Source organism: Hylobates moloch, unplaced genomic scaffold, assembly GCF_009828535.3.
Source record: "Hylobates moloch isolate HMO894 unplaced genomic scaffold, HMol_V3 SCAFFOLD_2, whole genome shotgun sequence".
Lineage (NCBI taxonomy): Eukaryota > Metazoa > Chordata > Mammalia > Primates > Hylobatidae > Hylobates > Hylobates moloch.
The window spans coordinates 135,033,999-135,051,741 of NW_026652277.1; the positions used below are offsets into that span (position 1 = coordinate 135,033,999).

General features: G+C 43.7%; 1 protein-coding gene across 2 annotated transcripts; it reads left to right on the forward strand.

Annotated features, from left to right (window-relative positions):
• Positions 1-1,175: 1,175 nt before the first annotated feature.
• Positions 1,176-9,183, forward strand: VGLL2 (vestigial like family member 2). Of its 2 annotated transcripts, XM_032165627.1 has the most exons (4): positions 1,176-1,462; positions 3,777-4,086; positions 6,151-6,672; positions 8,074-9,183. In XM_032165627.1, exons 1-4 carry the CDS (start codon positions 1,382-1,384, stop codon positions 8,112-8,114), a joined length of 954 nt encoding a protein of 317 aa, XP_032021518.1. In that variant the 5' UTR covers positions 1,176-1,381; the 3' UTR covers positions 8,115-9,183. The 2 variants fall into 2 exon arrangements, with proteins under 2 accessions (XP_032021518.1, XP_032021526.1); XM_032165635.1 differs by lacking the exon at positions 6,151-6,672.
• Positions 9,184-17,743: the final 8,560 nt, after the last annotated feature.

Genomic DNA, 17,743 nt, shown 5'->3' on the forward strand with positions numbered 1-17,743 from the left:
ACTTATAGAACTGAATACTCCACTGTTACACCCCCTTTCCAGAGGGCTTCGTGGGGGGTAGGCTTGAGAAGGATGGGTAGAGTCGCAGGAAGGAGGGCGAAGCCAGCAGACCTCTCAGGGAGGGCCGGAGAGAGAAAGAAGTGAAGGTTTTATAGTTGGAGTGCATATATTCCAGCTCTCCAAAACGAAACATACCATCGCAGCTGTATTACCGGCTGAATAGGCAGTAAAAGACCTCTCTATGTACGAGTCCTAGTATGCTTCTTCTTAGCGCCAACGAGTCCTTGTCCCCAAAGTTGCCAAAACTTTAAAGGACCCCGGCCAAGGAGACCCTAGCATGAAAAGCCAGACATCCGAGGCCGCATAAAGCCTCCTGGACTCCTCGAAAGCAGCTCACACCGGGAGCAGCCGGAGGTGGGCGCGATCTATGCGAAGCTAACGGGTTCGGGTGGAGAACATCAAAGAGAAAGGAGCAGGATCGAATTTTAGAGGGGCAGAAGGGCACGGCCCAAGACAGCAGAATTGGGGTGTGGGACAGGCGGCGGGAAGACCAGGTTAGAGGGAGCGAAAGGAAGTGGATTAGAGGACAGCGGTTACAGGTTTCAGCCACTGCCATTTCCCCGCAGAGGGAGCTCCTCCGCGCCCTGGAGGGGTACCCGGACTCCCACATCCTGTCTGCCACGACCCGGATTCCCTAGGGGATTCCAAGGGACAGCACCGTCCTCGCCACATATCATCAGGAACCGAAAGCAGAGAATTTGCCCCACCTCGGCACTTCTGGAAGCACCCACTCAACCACAGTATGAGACAAGGGCTTTCCTAAGAGATCGGTCTCCAACTTTCTTTCTCTGCGTGTATGAGCCCGGATCCCTTCGTCCCCGCCTCCTTCTCTGTCTCTTTCTCTCTCTCTCCTATTTTGTCCTGGGAGATTCCTACTCGCAGTGCGAAGCCTCGGATCCGCTGGGAACCGCATAGTCTCCGGCACCCTTGGCCGCATGCTTGTCAGAGGGGGGCCCCGGGAAACACACTCGCTGCCCCTCCAACAAGCGTCCCTCGCTCCCCATTGGCCCCCCAGTCCCCGCCCCCCACCGCCCCCTCCCGCTCCGCAGCCCCTGAGTGGCGTCAGCACGCCCGCCGGGCGTGGGCTTTAAATGCCCACTAGCGGGAGCTCAGGCGCTTCTGCCCTGGAGCGCGGTCGGGAGTAAAATCGCAGGAGTGGGAGGGTAGCGAGCCAGCGGGATTGCGAGCCGCGGAGCGCGCTGGCCTCGCTCCGCCTGATGACTCCGGAGCGCGGGTCCAAGCGCCGCCCATGCAGCACCCCTGAGCTCCGGGGAAGGAGCGTTAATGAAAAAACACTTAACCGTCTCCGCTGCGGAGAGTCATGAGCTGTCTGGATGTTATGTACCAAGTCTATGGTCCTCCGCAGCCCTACTTCGCAGCCGCCTACACCCCCTACCACCAGGTACGTGTCTCCTCAGGGAACTTTGGGAAGGAGTGCGCGCCCCCCGCTTGCGGCGGCACGGCCTGTAAGCCAAGGTCTGCTGCGCCTCGGCGCGTCTTGGGCGTCCGACCAGGACGGGCGCAGCCGGCATGCGGGGATTGCCGGAGCCGCCCCCAGTTGGTAGTGCAATTAGCTAACCCCTTTAGCTCGCCTGTTTGCTCTCGGGAAGCAGCTAAGCCCTGCTAATGTGAGCCTAGGTCTTCCCTGGAATAATCAGAGGAAGATGACACGGGCTGGATTTTCTTCTTAGGGTCTGTCGGACTCCAGATTCTTCCAAGCCAGGTGCAGGTACCAGGAAATGCAGGCAAAGCTGACGCAGGGAAAACCAAACTTTGGTCCCAATGGTGAAAGTAACAACAAAACCAAAAGCAAAGGCCAGCCTCTTTCTGAGATGCAAGAGCCGGTGTTCTCATCCCTGCCAAGTTTATCTCAGGGATAATTTCTTCCGTTTCAATTCTCTGGCGACTAGGGCAATTAATTCCAGATCCAGCGAATTCGTTTCAAAGAGCACCGCGCACTTTTATAATTTTTCCTTTGCGAAGTTCTGGGAGCATTATCCGGAGTGCGAGTGACCCGGCAGAGGTGAGCTCGATGGACAATACTTACGCCTTTCTCCAGCCTGAGTAGGTGAATGGGGAAGCCCTGCTTCCAACAAACACTTTAAGAAGACCACTCAACCCGGGTTCTGCAAACTTCAAGTTCCATTTAATTCTGCCAATTTCTCTTTTCTTCAGGCTGCGTCTGTTTGAACCATTTTCCTTCCATTTCCTCAGCTGAGGTAGCAGAAACTGAGGACAGCAGTGCAGGAAAAGAATGAAATCATACACCTGGGAGGCCGTAGGGGTCCCCTCCGGGTTGGAAAGTGAGAGCTTGGTCACCTGCTTTGGGGAAATTGAAATACACCCCAATGCCCCAGTGGATGCTTTTGCTAATTTTGTCTGCAAATTTAGAATGTCTGTTCGGAAATTTCCCTATGAATTAATGATGGACCGGATAGGGTTCACTTTTTGTTTTCTTACCTCCTCTTCTTTTTTAAACTTCACAACTTGCAGTTGGTTTTGCCTCAGTGTTAACTTTAGGAATCACCAGAGTTCCTCATTGTAGGGAAGGTCGCATTTAGGAAGTGGTGATATTGCTAAATCTTACATCGTTTTGGCCCCAAATAATTCAAACCTTTTGGCTCCAGCTTCTGAAATGTACTTCTTCCCAGGGTGGGACTATGGCAAGCAAAGAGGAGAGAGGTGGATTGGTTTTCTGACTGGCCCTTTCTCCTCCCAGACCCTGAACCAATCTATTGCATGAAGATCTCTGTTCATTTTTGTATGACTCGGGCCGCCTCTTCAAGGACATCTGTGCCTGCAGAATGCTTTAACACTTCATTCAGTCCATTGCTCATTTCTAAGAAAATGTTCACAGAAGTTACACTTGCTTTTTAAAATCACTATCAGACATGCCGATTTACCCCACCTCACAGCCAGGATCTTAATTTTCTTCTGTCTGCTCCTTTTTGTCATTTCCTCAATGTGTGTGGAGATGATGGGGGTGGAAATACTAGTAATCCACTGGCCTTTCCTTATTAAAGAGAAGATCTGTTTAAAAACTGATGTGGGGTAATCAAACAAATATCAACTTGCATTTATCAAAATGATCCGTATTTCCCCAGTCATGTTACCCCAGATTTTTACCCCACACAATTCATTACTAAATGTAATTATTTCAAACTTTCTGTGGCATTTCTTCCTTTACATTCCCGGTTGCTTTCCTTCACACATTCCTAGTTGCAGGGAGTGGATTTGGCAGGAGTGGGGGTTGCCCCCTCATTTCATCAGGAGGATGTTTATCCTGTATCCTGTGCTTCTGCCTTGGATTCTCAGGCAGGGAACAGTCAGGCTCTAACTGGACTTGGGTGCCCTTTACCCTTGGAGTCTGATTTTAAAAATACATCTGCCCTGAGCCCAGCTTTGAGGTCAAACTCAGCTCCAAACCTAGCTGCTTAGGCGTCTCCTGAGACCTTCACCCAGACATTTTAGGAGAAATTTTCCAGGAGTCAGAGGGACCAAGGACAGCAATCTTCCTTTAAGGAAGCCCGCCCTTGCTTGGGTGCAGGTTGGGAGGCCTGTGTTGCCCCACTACTGCTAGTTTTATGCTAACAGCACAAGGCTTAGGCCTGTATGCCAGTTTCCCCATAAATACCTTAGGGATTAAGATGAGGGAATCAGTCTGAACCGAATTTGCTTTCGAAATTGATATCTCTATTCTTTCTCTCTCTGAACAGAAACTAGCCTATTACTCCAAAATGCAGGAAGCCCAGGAGTGCAATGCCAGCCCCAGCAGCAGTGGCAGCGGCAGCTCCTCATTTTCCAGCCAAACCCCAGCCAGTATAAAAGAGGAAGAAGGCAGCCCAGAGAAAGAGCGCCCACCAGAGGCAGAGTACATCAACTCTCGCTGCGTACTCTTCACTTATTTCCAGGGGGACATCAGCTCCGTGGTGGATGAACATTTCAGCAGGGCCCTGAGCCAACCCAGCAGCTACTCTCCCAGCTGTACCAGCAGCAAAGCACCAAGGAGCTCTGGGCCCTGGCGAGGTGAGTATAGGGCCCTGCTGGGAAGGACCCATAGAGGGTCCTCTCAGCCTGGGGTTCACCTACAGGAGCCTAAAAACATGCAGCTGAAAAGAATATTAGGTGTCAGAGAAGGTGTGCAGAGGGGCATTTGGAAAGGGTAAGGAAAACGCAGGGGTAAAGGGCATGGGTATAAGAAAAAACTCCTTGGAAAAAACACTATCCTTGGAATTGGAAGACCTAGGTTTGTGTGTTGGTGCCACCACTTCCTAGCAATATAACCTTGGGCAAGTCTCTTAACCTCTTTGAGGTCACTCTATTTACTGCTCTCTTCAAGTAGAATAACACTTACCCTCCTAACTATCCCCAGAGAAGGCTGTAAGACTCCAACAAGAAAATGGATGCAAATATGCTGTCAAAAATGTGAGGTTTCCAGCACCCTCCCAAACCAGTGAGTGAAGGAACTTCATCGCCAAGGACTTAAAGAGCACTTTCCCAATTTGCAAACATTTTCCCAGAGGAAACAGTTCTAGAGCTCCATGCAAGCAAAACCTGCTTGAGAATGTCTCCTGAAACCTACCTTTGCCTTTCACCAGCCTCCAATTACTTGAGAAATCTTGAAGCAGAAGCGTCTCAATAGCAAGTAAAATAACAAAGAAACAAAAATTTAGATACAGCCAAAACACCTCTAAGAGTTTTCCCAAAACACATCTCCTTTTTATTTTTCTACCTTCCTCCACAAGTCACTGCTTTTTTCTACCCTAGGACAATTATTTGTTGGACAACTCAACTAAATCTCCCTTCTATTCTGAAATCTCAACTTCCCTTTATTACCAACAAGACAAAGGTGGGGGAACCATTAAGTAAACTTGGCTCACTAAGCTGTATTTGATGTGTACCAAGCTGAGAAAGGAGGACTTTGTTGTAAAAACGAAAACAAATTTTCATTTGTCTTTGGGAGGGAAATTACAACCTTCCCCGCCTTTTTTTCCCTTAAGAGACGCTGGCAGTTTGCATAAGCCTTGCCCTTAGACAAGATCCAAAAAACATTCATTTGAAATACAGAACATTCTTTTTATTCTCTGCCTAAATATGTTTCACAGGAAGACTCTTCACCACTTAGAATGCATTTTCAAATCATTTAAAATTCTCTAGTTTATCGTGCAGATGCCTTCCACAGAGGAGGTGTTCCATAAAGGCTCCATGAATTAAATATCTGTCTTTCTCTCCCTTCTTGCTAATGGCAGCAAATTTAATCTAAACGCTGTTCTCTTAAAATGCTGTCACGGGCTAGGAACCAACAGTGACACTGACAATAGTAATAATAATTATTATTATCCCTGGCGTCCTCGCTTTGATACAAAAAGTTAATGAAAACTTAGGATAAAAGACCTGTCTATTCGTGTCCTTCTGTGCAAATAATAGAGCTGCCCTTTAATGCGACTAGTTTACTCTTTTGCTTGAGTTCTTGGAGAAAAATATTTGAGAGAAGGTTTCTAGAAAGAAAACTAATAATAGCAAGACTTCAAAATATGTCGATGGACTTTCAGTCTGGCAGAGACGTTAGGTGGGGGGACCCATTTTCTGGAGCAAGAAGGCTGAAACGCGAGAGGGGGTAGTGCGATCACTAGGCGGCCGACCAGGAGAGTGGGAAGAGGTATCTTTAGCTTGAGGAGAGGTTAAGGCTAGGAAAGGGAGACCGTGTCTGCGCTGAGTCGCGGGAAGCTCCTTGAGCTTCAAGGACTTGAGTCGGGGAGGGAGTCTCTCCGCTCTTACTACTCTCCCCGCCACTTGGTTTCCGCACTGAGGACAGGGCTGCGAAATGGGAGGAAGCAGGCCTCCTCCTCAGGGGGTTCCCAGAAGCCCCCATTTTGCAGTTCCCCCACCTCGCTTTCACAGGTTGCAGCCCCCTTAGAAAAACGCCGCTGCAGAGGCGGGGGCTGCCCATCCGCCCCGGGCCATGGCTAGCCAGCCCTGTGCCCGCCCGGCGCCTTCGTCTCTCAGGCGGGGCTGCAGGTCGGCGCTGAGTCCAGCCGCAGTGACACGCACCTCTCTTCCTTTCCTCCACTCCGCCTCCCCGGCCTACAGACTGCTCCTTCCCGATGAGCCAGCGCAGCTTCCCCGCCTCCTTCTGGAACAGCGCGTACCAGGCGCCGGTGCCCCCGCCGCTGGGCAGCCCTCTGGCCACCGCGCACGCGGAGCTGCCCTTCGCCGCCGCCGACCCCTACTCGCCCGCCGCGCTGCATGGCCACCTGCACCAGGGCGCCACCGAGCCCTGGCACCACGCGCACCCGCACCACGCGCATCCGCATCACCCCTACGCCCTGGGCGGCGCCCTTGGCGCCCAGGCCGCCCCCTACCCGCGCCCCGCCGCCGTGCACGAAGTCTACGCGCCGCACTTCGACCCGCGCTATGGGCCGCTGCTGATGCCAGCCGCCTCGGGGCGCCCGGCCCGCCTCGCACCCGCCCCGGCGCCCGCGCCCGGCAGTCCTCCCTGCGAGCTCTCTGGCAAGGGCGAGCCGGCGGGCGCCGCGTGGGCCGGGCCCGGAGGACCCTTCGCGAGCCCCTCGGGGGACGTGGCCCAGGGTCTGGGCCTCAGCGTGGACTCAGGTAAGCAGAGGAAGAAGTTTGGTCTCCGCGGAGCCCCTCGGCCCCGTACCCGACCCTAGGCTGTGCCTAGACCCAGTTAATCCTCCTTGGAGACCTTGAATTCTGTGGCCCAAGCATCTGCATGCCACGGTCGTGTTTCCACTGATAGATGGCCCTGTGCCATGCGTGTAGGCGGGATGAGAAAGTAGGACCCTACCCTAACCTGGCTGGTAAATGTTACAGAGGACTTTTAAAATAATAATAATAATAATAATAATAATAATAATAATAAAATTTAGTGGAAAAGTTCTAGCTCTGCGCTGTTCAATACTGTAGCCGCTAGCCACATGCGGCTGCTGAGCACTTGGCACGTAGTGAGGCCGAATGAAGATGTGCTGTCAGTGTATAATACACACTGGATTTCCAAACCTTTGTGCAGAAAAAGAATGTAAGCTTCATCTCGTTAATACTTTTATATTGATTACATGTTGAAATATTTTCAACACATTGCATATCGATTATAAAAATTAATTTTCATTTGTTTCTTTTTACTTTTTTTCCAATTGTGGCTACTAGAATATTTCGAATTATGCTTATGGCTCCCATTGTATTTCTGTTGGACAGCGCTGATCTAGAGTAGCTGCTGAGAGGACAATTTAAAATCTTCTGTGGCTTGGGGGATCTTGTCACCTAGTGACAGTTGTAAGGAAAGAAAAATGTGATCCTGGTATCAAGTTAGTTGCCAAATAAAATAGATCTCTTAAAAATGTAAATCTTGAAGAATATTTTAAAATGACAATCCTAAGTCTTTGGCTTAAAGTATTTGAAACGTACAGTCTAATAAGGGTTTGCTTTTTTGCCTTCTTTTCTTATTTTTAGGGCAAATGAAAGAAATAGTTATATAATAAGTGCAATCACGGCTTTATAGTCTACCCACTGCCCCTTTCCTCAAGTGATTTGACTTTTCTGTTTGCTTTGCTTTTACTTTCAGTCACCGCCCCCCTCCCCACCCCGCCCCCAACTTTAGGTGAAGTCTGTGACTTTCACAATAAAACAGTGGTGTTTTGTCCTTCTTTCCTTAAATATCTTGTGCCTTCCCTCCCCCATTCCTTCTTTCTCCCTCCCTTTCTCTTCCTCCTCCTCTTCTTCTTCTTCTTTTTTTCTCCTCCTCCTCCTCCTCCTGCTCCTTCTTCTTCTTCTGTCTCTCTCTCTCCCTCTCTCCCTCTCTTTCCCTCCCTCTCCACCTCCTCTCTCTTTTATCTTCTCTCTATTTTCAGGTTTGCAGCCTCAGGACAAAAGCAAGGATGTGTACTGGTTTTAGACCGCCCACCTTCTTCCCTGTAGGTCTCTGCATAGTGCAATTGATGGCACTCAGAGCTGAAATGGAGTGGGTTTGTAACAGCTTCTGATCTTGGTTTGCAGCTCGTCGTTACTCCCTCTGTGGTGCATCCCTCCTGAGCTGATCTGCTGACCCAGGGTTTCCCCTTCCCCTTCCCTTCTGACCAGCCTTGGAGGCTCGGCATCTGTGCCTCTCACTCCGTGGATGAGGACATGGGGGAAGGCAGAGACTTCAGACTTCTCAGTGTATTGGGAAAACCAAAAACCACAACTACAGAAATTCATCTAAAAATAAGTCCTGCTGCTGAAAGAGCAAATCCAAAGACTGAGTTATGTTTAATGACTTTTGGCCGAATCACTGGAAATATCTGTGGTGAGATTGCTGAGTCAGGTGATATGATATCATAAGCTTTCTTGGAACGGGGGAAAGAAAATGAAACTTTTTGGTGTGAATATTTTTTATGCTGATGTGAATTATTTTATTAGGTAGTGTGATTATAGCACTACTACTGTCAGATTTTAAATTGTATGTGTACTTGCATCTAAGACTGTGGTAGAGAAGTAAAGAGAAGTCAATTCCTTCTTCCTCACCTCTCAGCCTCCAGATCCCTTCCTGCCCATCCCTTCCCTACAATGCCCACTCCAGACGCAAAGATACACTTTTTTCCTTTGGACTGTGAACATGGAAGCCTCAGCCTGAATGTGAGTGGCAAGTGGCTTATCTGGAGCCACCTGCCCAAGTCTTACTAAAATGCAGCTGTTGTTAGACAACTGTTTAAAACTCCAGAAATACATCACCCAAGGTGGCACTTCTCAGTATTTGGCAGAACAATTGCAATTGCACTGGATATATTATATATATATGTATGCATATATATCATATTTTTTACAAGGAACATTTTACAATGAAAGAAGAAACCCTTCTCTGCCTTCTCTCCCACGAATTCTGTCCCTGTATCCTCTGGATATAAAAAGCAAGGAGAGATCCCAACTGTCTCCATGGAGAAGAACTAGGAATCACCACAAGGGGAAGAAATGTACACGAAGTCTCCATTACCTCGAATTTTTTTCTCAGTCTCTCTGGTTGTGATCTGGTCACTTTAGTGTTGGGACAGGGGAAAGGGTCTGTGCATGGGCAAAGCTGAAGGTGATAAGGAAGAAGAGACGAACATTAAAGATGTCTATTTACTATGAGTTCACTGTGTTGTTTCATAAAAAGAAAATAAATAACTTAGTTTTTTTCTAGTAGAATAAAATAACACAATAGTATGATTTGATGTCAGTAATATTACATAGATAATAGATAGATGATAGATAGATAGATAGATAGATAGATAGATGATAGATAGATAGATGATAGATAGATAGAGATAAATAGATAAATAGATCTTTCTCTGTTTCCACCATGTTTGCTGTGCTATGAATCTCTTAGCTGTTTCCATCTCACATCAACCTTGGAGAATGAGAAGTTAGGTACCCCTGTCTGTTTTACAGATGAGAAAATTGTGGCCTGCAGAGGCTAAGGGCTTTCCTGTTAGCATTCAAAAGTTAGAAGCAAAGATGGTACAAAAAGCACTACCTGGTACAGATTTATTATTTTCCAGAAAAGAATTATTGTTACATGTTTAATTCTAGACTCAAGACAGTAGAGTCATTAGTTAAAAGTGTTTTTGAAATATTTGCTATTTTATATTTTAATAAGCTAGGCTAAGAAACCAAATCTCTCACTAGGCAAAAAAGATTTTTAAGAAAGAAACTGGTAGTTTTTCCCCTTGTTTCCTCTTGATACCAAAGTTATTTCTGTTGTTTCACAAAAGTGCCCAGTAGAGAGATTTTGTGTGCTGCTCAGATTGCCCTTGTACCTTGTTAACGCATAAAAATATTAGTTCAAATCTTGATCTTCATTATAACATGAGAGGCAAATATAATTTATCTTGGATAAGTCTCAAGAATTGGAGGCAGTTAAGGGATCTAACTCACAGCATGAGCTTGGCAGAGTTCCCCATGCCCTCTTTCTGTCATTTGGCTACCTGTGAAGTACATATGATCATTCCAGGAATGTGGTTTGCACTCTGATGGAAGGTACTGTATGATTATGTGCATCACATGTGATAGCAATAATCATAATCATGACTAATGTTAATTGTTTATCATGTACTGGGCACTGATCTCTATAGATTAACTCATTTAAACCTTACAGTAATTCTGTATGCTATTTATTATGATGTTCTCCTTCTTACCTGTTAGAAAACTCAGGCACATAGAGGAGAAATTATTTGCCCAGTCATGAAGCTCGTCTGTGGCAGAGTCAGGCTGCAAACCCAGGTAGCCCCCGTGCAGGGTTGCACTGTTTTTCGCTGCATGACTGCTTGTCCAGTTCTGATTTGTCTCTTTGCTCTTCAACATTGGGCTTATTTTCTCCACAGTAGATGCATAAAGAAAGGAAAAAAGTCAGAGAAGCACAGATTGATGATGCTTTGGTAGAACTTACAGAATCCCAAGTCTCAAAGGAACTGTCATAGGACATTGTCCAAACTCCAGCAAATGACACTACTTAGACCATTCAGTCAGGTACAGCTCTCTATTCTTCCCCAGGAGGGAATTATTATTGCTTCTCTTATTCACTTCAGTATTTAACAGCCTTCACCACCCTGAAATTCTTCACACCCAACCTAATCAAGCTGTGTAAGAGTTAGCCTGAGGTTTGGACATTGAAGCAATAACTAAAATTAACTTTGGACTTCTCTGTGGATTGTTTTAATCCATGTTCCACTGGCATGAGTCCCTGGTATATACAAGTGTAAATAAAATGCATTAAGTCCCAGTGCGCTTTTCAGAATTTGCTACTAAATATACTGTTGAAGAAAGCATGGCAGTGCATTCTCTGCTGGCCGTCTCCACATATTCCCCACTGGAAGAGGTTGTTTACCTGTACCCCACCTGCGTTAACACTCACAAGATCTGTGATCAGAACCCACAGGGAACATTTTCCCACCCACAAGGTTCTGATTACTGAAACTTCTCTCCTAAGCTACATCTGACCTGAATATCAGGTTGCTGGTGAGGAGACTCATTCACTGGAATTGGCCTTTGGGGCGGTCCTGAACAGACCGTCCAGACTGCTGAGCCTGTCCAGGCTCCAGCGACCTGGCACGTATGACACTGAACCACAGCATTTCCCTCCATTCCACATCTTCCTAAGGTAGAAATGCGAGATGACCTAGATCCATAATGATTTGGTTCTGTGTAATAAGAGCATCAAAGAGAACTTTGGAGAAATGGTAGCCCCAACTGACATTCTTCAGGCTTACTTCAAGTCACACAAAATGTGAACTCTCATACCTGTCTTGCTAATAGTAGTCAAACCATGCAGATTTGATAAGGTTCTAGCAGTTGAAAAAAGGACATTCAAGGAAATGAGGGATGGCGTGAGGAAAGGCAAACATGACATTTTTACGTATGTTGCACCTGGTCAGGGGGCTCAGAGAAAGGTTACATTCTCCTCTAATCACCCCCGTTGGCACTAGTGTCCTCTTTGCCCACAGCTTTCCCTTTGCACTTGGCCTAGGTTGAAGGAGAGGTGATGAAAAGGAAAGAGACGGCTCTCCACCACCAAGTAATCCTTTTGCCGATTGCCCTCTGGCTGAGAATTCGGTCACCCAGCTACAGGGAATTCTATCTGTTCTATTCCTTCAGTGTAAAAAGAGTTGCCATCCCGTCTCATTTCCCCTTTGAAGTTCTATTTAAATGCATGGCAAATTCTAGCAATATCTTAAGATTGATTTGGGTCTGGATGGGAGACGGTGGGTGTTGAGACAGAAATCCTGACTGAACACTTCTCTTTTCACTCTTTCTGGGTAAGTACTGTATTTTCTGTGCCCTTCTGCATCTGGAAAAACAACTCTTTAGGTAACTTTAATTTTCATTTTGCTTAGAATCAAAAAGCCTGCATTTCTGTGCAGGCATGCACATATTCAGTCAAAATAAAGAAGCTCTTTTTTGAAGCACTTAGTGATCAATTACTTTGGAGTTGGAGGGGATAAAAAATAAATAGAACTTAAACAAACTGCTTTCATATAAATGCTATGTCCATACGTTGAATTTATTAATGTAATTCATTAGGATGTCATCTAAGCATGGAAGAAAAAGGGAAAGATATGTGAAAATACTTTAAAAATAAATGAAACTGAAAAATCTAAGATCACTTTGTAAAATTGCTTCAACAGTTTGTTGACAATTTGCCTGCAAATAGTTCACATTTTTATTGTGCTTGCCAAGCTGTTTCCTCTGTATATTTCATTTTTCCTTACTAGATTTTTAAGATTTATTATATATTCCAAAATCTGGAATAAAGGAATAAATATGACAGTATCATTATTACCATTGCTGTCTGTATGTAACTGAAATTGTGACATTTATGCAAGCAGCAGGGTTAAGCAAACATAAATTTCACATTTCCTAAATACCAACTCTTGCTTATTGCCTATAAATATAAAACTCTAATAATACAAATATGGTACCTGCAAAATAGAATCTATCCACAAATATCACACACACACACACACACACACACACACACACACACACACACACACACAGATGCAGACCTAGAGAGAAATCAGAGACATTATGCCCTCAGACAGGCACAGGCACAAATGATTATTCTCACTTGACAGACCAACTGTACTTCTCTTTCCTTGTATTTCACTCCAGCCCCAGAGGGCTGGATCAGGAAAGAGACACTTGATAGCTGCTGTTTCCGTGGTTGAAATATTTGTGAAGTTAACGCATAATCTGAAAGCAGAAGCTAATAAATTATAGGGTGCTAATTGGAGCTAGAATGGAGCTGTCAATCATGTTATCCTAAACACAGAGAGACCCTCATAACCTAAAAAGGCAATGCAGCCTCCAAAAACAGCTCCCATTTGTTTCCAGCCATGACCTCCAAATATCACGTCCAGGCAAGGAGTGGCCACTAACAAGCATCGGCAGAGGTGAGTCTGCCAATCCAAGTTGACTTTAAGAGACAGGCAAATTTTCTTTTCTAGGGAAAATGGTAAGATATTTTGCGAAGAATTAATTTTTAATCTTTAGAGAAATACATACATTGTGTGTGTGTGTATGTATATGTATGTGTATATATACATACACACATACCTTATTAGAATGTGTGTCTATATATATATACCTTACTAGAATAATTATTACTTTGGTAAAGTATGTGACCCTTCATTTGGAATTTTTTACTTTAAAATTACTGAGTTAACTCAGTAGGAGAAAAATCTGAAGTTCTCCACAACACAGTGTCAGATGTACCTCAAATTATAGTATTTCTGTGAGTTTCCCGTGTATTCTTGTGAAACTAAGCACCTCTAAAACAAAAATGGAGACATCCGAATTTGCTCTGCCTTGCTGGAATTCCGTTATTTCACCTAGAAAAGCAGCAGCAGCATATTTCCTATTCCTTTGTTTTGTCCTTAGACTCAGTAAGCTCTACTTCTGCTTATCTCCAAGTGTTTCAAAATGGCTACAACAGCTTTGTTCAAACTATCCTCTCATAATTGTTTCCACTTTCTATCAAAAATGTATAAATGAATAAATACATTACGATTACATGTAAGAAATTTAGGTTAAAGGTTAAACTTTCAACAATGAAATTAAAGAATTAAAACTTTTTTATTCCTAATCAATATTTGCACCACTCTAAATTATCTATAGGCAATTAGAAATTTTTACCAACGTGTATTTTTGGAGTACATACTTTAATCTCTACCGTATTTACAACTAGAAAAATATTCTATTTATGTTATAATTTGGAAGCTTCTTTAGAATACTTCAAATAAAAATTCTTTTCACTCAGAAACAAAAATTAAGGATCTTAAAATTCTAAGCACACACTCGCTAGAAACAACAAGTATGATTGGGATCATTGATGGGAATATCCCAAACTCATTTCTTTTCCTGCTAGCTCTCAAACTATAGTGTTGCTCTTATTTTTGGCAACTACTTTATTCGCCCTTTGGCAATAATGGTATTATCGAGAAATGGGATAAAAAAATAAAATGATTTATTTTTAAATTTATTTTTACTGGTACAGCCCTATTTCATGTTTTCTTCTTCTAAAAGTATTTTACCCAGTGTATAATCTGTTATACCCAATGTATAAGTGATTGGATTTTTTCCCTCTAGTATCAAATGACTTTTTCCCATTGTGCCAGCTTTTTGATGGAATTTCCTGGTATCTTTAGAAGCACTGCCTAAAGGTGCTGTATTAGTAGTATTCCACCTTGCTTTGTGGAGTGTGAAATCCCATTTTTACCTCAGGCAGTTTCTTCTCTACATTCAGAAACTGACAATAGGTCACTGACAGACAGATATTGCTAAGAAACATAGAGAACAGAGCTTATGATGTTTGTTCTTCCTTGTTCAAATACTTATTTTGAAAATGTATTTTTCACTTAAATTTTTTAAAGGCATAAGAAATGATCTAGGGAAAAGGCCTACACCCTGAGGGAAAACAACTATGAGTTTATATTCAATCGGAATGGCTGAGATGAAAAACTATTCACAATTTTATACTTAACAGTTCCAAACTATTTAGTTAATAAATTAAAACAGTAACACCAGACACCATCATCTCACACTGAAACTTGGGATGTCTGGTCATTTGATGTTTAAAGAATGGTGTCATTATAGATAAGAATGGAAATTTTTTAAATTTATCATGGAGTACTGCCATCTCTTATTTTTGCTTGAGATATAAAGTATTGAAACTAAAAAAGAAAAATAAACAATGTTTCACTGCCATAATATATACTCATGCTGCCAATTAATGTAAGCTTTGGGTCTTAAGAGAATGAGGCAGAAAGTACAGCTACCACTGAATCTTCCTGTGTCACAGAACAGCAACAAGGGCAACACATTAAATATTAAAATAAAATAAATTATACAATTTAACAGTATATATTTTTCACATCATAAAAGCTTCTGGCTACATTTTCTACTGTTATTTCAGGGTGCATATTTAGTTTTTCTTCTTTATCAGAGGAAGTTCTAATTTGAACTGCATTACACACCCTTTATTCTCATTGTCCTTATTGTAAAAAGAAAAACTCTAGAAGTGACACTAAAAAATGTTTTGCATGATAGCTTTTAGTGTACTGATCTATTTATTGTGCTTGCCTATCCTGTGTCTACATATCAATTATCAGAATGAACTTAGAGCTATCTTGTCTAAGTTTTCAGGAGGATATCAAGCTCACCATTGGGTAAGTCCTCAGCCCACTGGTACACAAGATGTTACCAGAGTACCTAAACACAATTGTTCTGGTTGACTCTTCCCCTGAGCAGTCTGCAACATTCTCTCTTATATTCCACAGAAGGTCCTTGTGAATTCCTATCTCCCAGCAGGTCAGAAAACCTTCACCCTCACTGCCATCTTATTCAAATGCAATCTGTTCTTCAAGTCTAGATTAGTTCTGTCTCTTCTACAAAACCTTATCTCCCCACCACACTGCAGTATATGGTTTCACCCTTAGGGAACTCTTACCACCTAATGTCTATGCCACTTATTTGGCACTTACGTAGCGATAACATTTCATGATACAAGTTTAGGAATTCTGAGATTGCAGTAGTCCTACAGAACATTCTGTTGACACTTGGCTTACAGTATTCTTTAACCTTAGCTAGATATTAAGCACATTGAGCAGCTACCACCAATTATTATGAAAAAACACAGTGTATTAAAATATTTTATTATATTTAAACAAATTTTAAAATATAAGTTGATCTGAAGTTTAGAGTACAAGTTAGAAAAAGAAAAACTGGCTGGAAGCCTGTTTCATTAAAGAAAATCCTCTTATTAAAAGGAGTGGAGAAAGATTCTATCACATTTCATAGGAGCCAATTAGTATCAGATATTCTTTTCCTGCCCTTATATCCTGAGCCTCAGTCTCTGTCTTCTGCCCAAAGGTATCATTTAGACAGTTCTCTTCATCCTGCATCATTTCTTTTCCCTCTCTATTGAATCGCTTCCGTTAATAACCACAGGCTGCAATATTTCCTGTCTTTAAAAACACACACAAACCCAAGACAAAACCTCCCTTGACCCATCTTCTTCCAGTTGCTACCTCACTTCTCTGTTCCCTTTGAAAGAGTCAGACCCGATCGGGCTCAAACCAAAGACACGCTGGTCGTGGTCAAAAGATTTTATTGCAGGCACCAAGGCGACACCACACGGAGGAAGAGAAGGAAGGAAGAAGGGGCGAGCTGCTTAGGTGCTGGGTTTTTATACTCAGTGGGGCTACGTAGGCATCGGTGATTGGCTTAGGGGTGGGGTTTGAGTAAAAGGCAGGAGGTGTTCTTCCCTGATTGGCCTTCTCTTGGCGGGCTCGCGGGGTGGAGAACCAGGAACCGGGGGTGAAGAACCCGGAACTGGCGCCATCTTACTGTGCCCATGTTACCTAACACCCTTTAAATGGAAAAATGCCTTAAATGAGTCATCTTTGTTCTCTCCATTTACTTTTTCATCTTCTCCTGCACCTATTTTAATTTAGCTTCCCCTACACACAAACTTGCCAAGGGCAACCGTTAGCTCCATATGTTTAAACTTTAAGAGCAGTTATCATAAGTAGTCTTTTAAATTGTCCCATCAATAGGATGATACATCAGTTTGGATCCTCTGAGAAGCAAATGCCAAGACACATACCATGCACTTGAAGCCTTATTAATGTATTCCAGCAAATATACTACATCTGGCATAGCAACTGTAGCTGAGGCCATTATTGGAGTTATCTTATGGTATTCTACACTCATTCTCCAACATCTATCTAGTTTTGGCAGGAGCCCTAGTGAATTAAATGGAGATACAATAGAAGCCATGAACGCTGAAACCTTTAGATCTTTAATAGTGGTACTAATCACAGTCATCCCCCTGAAATTTGTGTTGTTTTTGATTTACAATTTGGGCTGAGGGAGGGGAAGGAAAAGGTTTCCACTTGGCCTTCCACACTGAATCTTTGCCACACAGGCCAAAGATTCAGTGAGGAGGTTACGCCAACCACAAAGTATGTTGATCCCAATTACACATTTAAAGACTAGGAAAATGACCACTGGGTGGGGCTGTGGACCGAGTGGACACATTGTAGGTTAGATTTTAGCCAGAATGCAATTTAATACCTGCTCCCATAAACCCCACTTTAACAGAGGGACTATGATAACGCATCAGGTTTCTGGATGCCCATATCAACTCAGACCCTGTATCCAAGTGTCTGAAATGTCTGAGAATTCCCCCTTCCTTCAGTGTACTGTCACTGGAGTAAGTGGCCATAGTTCCCATTGCAGTATATGCGTGTGATGATGTTGCAGGGTCCTTCCGCTGTCAGTCAATGAGTTGCAAATCCAAAAATTGGCTCAGGTCTGGAAATTGAGCAACGATCATGATTTTTATCAGAAAGACTACGTTAGCCCCCTGTTTCTTCAATTTTGCTTTCATGATTATTAACTTTGGGTGTCACATTTTTGCCTTTGTGATAGTTAATTTTAGGTGTCAACTTAACTGGATTAAGAGATACCCAGATAGCTGGTAACATATTATTTCTGTATATGTCTGAAAGGGTGTTTCTGAAAGAGATTGATATTTGAATCAGTGGACTAAGTAACAAACGTCTTTCTGTATTGAATGTGGATGGACATCATCCAGTTGGCTGGGTGCCTGGATAGAACAAAAAGGCAGAGGAAAAGCTAATTTGCTCTT